Below are 5107 nucleotides of genomic sequence, written 5' to 3'. Positions count from 1 at the left end.
GAGCAGGAGCTGTTGTTCCTCCTCCTCTTGCCTGGCAGTTCTGTCATCCCTTGCACTGTGTCACAGAGATAGGCTGTTGCTGCCACTGCACAGGGCCCTGTGGAGTTTCCTCCGGGGTGTTAGCGCCTTCTCTGGGTGGGAGGCAGGAGCAGGGGAAGGAGGCAGCCCTTGGGAGAGCCTGGCAGTGATATGTGCCCTGATTCTTCCTGTGTGGGAGCAGCTCCACAGCCAGACTCAGCCCTGGCCTCAGCCTTCATTTCTTTTAGTTCATGTGGCAAAAAGTAGGAAATTAATCTTCATTTGAGGGGAAGGAGCAGAGCATATCTGTGACAGCACTATATTTTGTCCCTGTCATGAAGTAGGGCACAAACAAGTCTGCCCTCTGCCACATGCAGAGCTGCTGCCTTGATGTGAGTGCTGTGAATCAAGATAACTCCCAGGCTCTTGTTTGCCCTGCAGGAGCTGTACCCTGTGGTCACTGGAGGAGTTCCTGAGACAACCGAGCTGCTGACCCAGAGATTTGATCACATCCTCTACACTGGCAACACTGCAGTGGGCAAAATTGTGATGGCAGCAGCTGCCAAGCACCTGACCCCTGTCACCCTGGAGCTGGGGGGGAAGAGCCCCTGCTACATCGACAAGGACTGTGACCTGGCTGTGGCCTGCAGGTCAGGTTCTTGCAGCCTTGATGGGCCCTCAGCAGCAGGGCAGGGGGAGCATCTCTGGGCCAGCTCAAGTGCTGGCAGCTGGGCTGAGGGGTGGGGAAGGGACTGAGCATGGAGCAAGCTTGTCCCTTTCTCCCTTGCCACAGGCGGATAACGTGGGGCAAGTACATGAACTGTGGGCAAACCTGCATCGCCCCAGACTACATCCTGTGTGACCCATCCATCCAGAGCAAGGTGGTGGAGAACATCAAGGCCACTCTGAAGGTGAGGGAGGAGTCCCTTGTGCTGTGGAGATTGTCCCAGCTGTGATTTCCTGGAGCTGTTGGAAGCTGTTTTGTTTCTGCTGTTCCCTTTGTCAGGAATTCTATGGGGAGGACGTCAAGTCATCTCCAGACTATGAAAGGATCGTCAACCAGCGTCACTTCAAGAGGATCCTGGGCTTGATGGAAGGGCAGAAAATTGCTCTTGGGGGAGAGACTGATGAGGCCTCCTGCTTCATAGGTGCTCCTGGCAGCTGCTGTGGAGGGGAGGTGGTAGTGGGTGCTTTGTGGGGTCTGTTTGTCTGTGCCTTATTTGACCCAGGTGCTGTGATGGGCCAGGTCTGTGTCCTGCTCACGCTGTTCTCTCATTCTCCCATTTGCCTCAGCTCCAACCATCCTCACGGATGTTTCCCCGGAGTCAAAGGTGATGGAGGAGGAAATCTTTGGGCCAGTGCTGCCCATTGTGCCTGTGAAGAGCGTGGAGGAAGCCATTGAGTTCATCAATGGTCGGGAGAAGCCCCTTGCCCTGTATGTCTTCTCCAACAACAAGCAGGTGGGTCTGGGCTGTGCCAGAGGAGATGAACATTGCTGAAATGTAGCTCCCTTCTCAGTATCCTCAGTTACATGGTCTGGTCTCTTCTTTGAGCCTTTTTAATATTTTGGTTTGTGTTTTTTTCTTTTTCTAGTTAATCAAGAGAGTCATCTCGGAAACCTCCAGTGGTGGTGTGACTGGAAACGATGTCATTATGCATTTCTTCCTCTCAACTTTGCCTTTTGGTGGTGTTGGTAAGTTATTTGAGCTCCTTAAGAGTTGGGACTTAATACACAGTGTGTCCCAGGGACCAGCAACTCATGGTTTGTGTCTGGGTATCTCTGTGCCTCCTAAAGCTCAAGAGTCTCTGTGCAGCAGGATAATAGTTATGAGTTCTGGGAGTTCATTAGGATGGGGGCCAGGAGGGAAAAACCTTTGGGTGTATTTTTGGAAAGACTGAAGCATTTAGTGCAGCCTGCTGGGGAAGGTGCATTAAAACCATTAGCTGCAATCAGAGTGACTGGTGTAAATGAGGTGAGGAAGAAGAGGGTTGGAGTACAATGGACATCATAGAGACTGAGAAGTGCCGCAGGGGAAGGCTCAGCTGTCCTCAGGTGGGCAGAGTTGAGGCTGGCTGAGGCTGAGGAGTGCCCTGCCTGGCTGTGTCCCTCAGGGCACAGTGGGATGGGCGCCTACCACGGCAAGCACAGCTTCGAGACCTTCTCCCACCGCCGCGCCTGCCTTATCAAGGACCTGAAGATGGAGAGCACCAACAAGATGCGGTACCCACCTGGCAGCCAGAAGAAGGTGGACTGGGCCAAGTTCTTCCTGCTGAAGAGGCTTAACAAGGCCCGAATTGGGCTCTTTGTCCTGGCCCTGCTGGGGGTGGTGACAGCGGTGATGATCAAGGTGAGTTTTGGGTCTTTGCTGTCTATGGCAGTGCATGTACAATTTACCTGGTCTGCTCTTTGCAACTGCAGCCCTTTTATAAAGCCTGGCCTCTTTTTCTGTCTTGAGATTTATAATACCTGTCCCACCTTAAATTCTTACCTTCTCACTCTTGCAAGCTGTCTGTAGAATAGGAATATGCCTGGAGAGATCTCCAGGCTGCTGTACTCCCTGTTGCTCTTCCCTGGTAGGTGACACCCGTGGGATGCTCCCTCCAGAGGCAGAGGTTGGTAATTTTGGACTGCTTAGGTGTGGCTTCCATCCCAGAGCTTCCTTCAGCAGTGTTTGAGCTGCCTCACAGCCCAGAGAGCTGCAGTCTGTGCCGTGGCACCCTGGGGAGGGAAGCTGTGTCCCAAAGCTGGGGTCTGTGACAAGCTCTTGTTCCTCCTCGCCCATTGCAGCCCCTGTCTGACCTCAGCTCAATTATTCCCATTTCCTCACGTGTTTCCAGCTGGGTAGTGCGGAAGGGTGGGATGTCCTCTCATCTCTGCAGGAGGCAGAGGCTTGTGGGAGGCTCAGGATGCCTCCTGAGGTGGAGGAGCAAGATCTGAATCTCCAAGTGTGATCACTGCTGGTTCTCCATGTCTGACATAGCAGACACTACATGTGCCTTCACTGACTGCTCCGTGGGGATTACTGAGCTTAAGGGAGCAGCTCCTGAGGGCACAGGAGGAGGCAGGGTGGATCACAACTCTGCCTTTCAGTCTGTGTAGTTGCTGCTACAAGGAGACACTCAGGAGCTCAGCATCCCAGGGGAAATAACCTGCTCACATAACCCAGGAGGAGATTTAAGAGCCAAGAACTGGCTCAGGCCTCGAGGCAGCAGCCAGGGAGGCAGGCCCTGTGTAGGGCAATGAGAGGGGGGAATCTCACGGCATCTTGAAATCATTTGGGTTTCTCAGAGCCACCAGTCTGTGCTGAAGAGAAAAGCCCTGTTGGTTGTGCTGGCTGTGCAGAGGCTGGGCTGGCCCAGTGGGTGGTAAGGAGGAGCAGGTTTCAGAGCACTGCTGTGGCTGCCACAGTGAGGTAGGAGCCTTTTTCTTCTCCTGTGTGTAGACCTAGTTTGAGATGGGGAAAAGCTTTATAGATGAGTGAATGTGGGGCTGAGCCAGAGCACGATGTTTTCCCTGGCATCTGAGATAACCAGTGCATGCTGAGGGGCAGGAGAGCTGCACGTTGGGGAACCCCCTGCCTGAAGGGGCTTTGCTTCAGGCTGTTCTAGAATGGGAATTGGTTTTGTCTCAGCATATCCTTCACAGGGTGTTGGTGTTGTGTTTTGCTTTCACAGGTGCTTAACTGATGAAGAGAGGAGAAGGCACCATGTGCTCATCATACTCTGGGTGCTGGCTTTGTTTCCTTAAGCTGGGAAGTCATTCTTTTCTTTTGTTCTGGGTGATTTCAGTGAGCTGTCGAGCACACAGAGTAGCCTTAGAGAGGCACTAACCACGAGAAGGCTCAGATTCCTGTTTACTTAAAAGCCATGCTGGAACAGAGGGACCACTGGGGACAAGCTCTCCGAAGGAGGACTGCAGAGCAAGAAATTCCAGTCCCTACCTGCACCCCGTGCCATGCAGAGCTTCCAGAGAAGCTTCCACCTTCCTTCACTGACCAACAGGAGCTGAAATTTCAGCAGTCCTTGGGTTGAGAGTGTTTTCCCTGCAGTTTTGGGGATGATCTGAACACCCACCCTCCTGGTGACGAGCCTGGGACAGGCTGTGCTGCCCGGTGCATTTGGCCAAGAGTGCTGGCTGTGAATAAACCCAGTGAGGGTCCCCTTGCCATTTAATTGAGGTGAAACATTCTCACATCTCTGCAATCCAGAATCATCCACAGCTGCTCAGGGGCTGCTTGCTGGGTTCTGTTTCATCATGTGCCTTTAACAGTTATTTAGCAGTCAGAAAATTCCAGAGGTGATGCCTGTGCTGCCTGTGTTGTGCTGATGAGTGTCTCTTGCTGCAGCAAAAGAATTTTCAGGCCTGTTAGAGAAGTGGGAATGACAAATACCTTGTGGATTAGCCCAGCCCCACACAGCCATTTCTTTTTTCCCTGTGGGACAGGGAAGAGAATTGAAAGAAAATGAGCAAATTTGTATGGTGAGATTAAAATAGTTTAATAGGTGACGTGAAAACTGGGCTTGCAGGCAGATCAAAGCAAATTAAGGAATTTGTTCATTAATTCCCCTCATCAGGCAGGTGTTCAGCCATCCCCAGGAGAGCAGGGCATCATCACCTGGTGGTGACTTGGGAAGACAAACACCAGAACTCCCAATGCCACAAACCCAAAACAGCACCATCCTTCTACAAAGAAACTTAGTGTCTGCCATGAAAATTAACTTTATCCCAGCCAAAGCCAGTTCAAAGCTGTTCCTGGTCAGGTTCCTCCAAGGGAAAACAATTACTGGAAGAGTGTGTGTGCTCCTTCGTGTTTGAGCTTCTCAGGATTCTGTAATCTTGCACTGGGGGATTATGTGGGGCTTGTTCTAGCTTGGGGGAAGGAATTGAAGGTGAAAGAGCCTTAGAACTATTAATGTTAAAGCAAATTGAAAAAAAATATTACTAAATGCAATTACTATAGAGTAGAAAATTATATTTACTGTGCAATAAGTGGGATTTCTTCATGTCTGGTGAAAATCCATGTGCTAAGCCTTTTTGATGATACATTTTGCAAGCCACTAAATAAACACTGAGAATTTAAATAATGAA

General features: G+C 51.2%; 1 protein-coding gene across 1 annotated transcript in view; it reads left to right on the top strand.

Annotated features, from left to right (window-relative positions):
* Positions 1-5107, top strand: part of LOC102038576 (aldehyde dehydrogenase family 3 member A2-like) — a 6462-nt gene extending 1355 nt beyond the window's left edge. The window contains 7 exon segments of the mRNA XM_014308399.2: positions 460-668; positions 812-929; positions 1025-1166; positions 1312-1478; positions 1612-1711; positions 2131-2366; positions 3694-5107. Coding sequence (XP_014163874.1) covers positions 460-668; positions 812-929; positions 1025-1166; positions 1312-1478; positions 1612-1711; positions 2131-2366; positions 3694-3705 — 984 coding nt within the window. The 3' untranslated portion in view covers positions 3706-5107.

This window comes from Geospiza fortis, unplaced genomic scaffold, assembly GCF_000277835.1.
Source record: "Geospiza fortis unplaced genomic scaffold, GeoFor_1.0 scaffold538, whole genome shotgun sequence".
Taxonomy (NCBI): domain Eukaryota; kingdom Metazoa; phylum Chordata; class Aves; order Passeriformes; family Thraupidae; genus Geospiza; species Geospiza fortis.
This window is presented reverse-complemented; position numbering and strand designations above follow the sequence as displayed.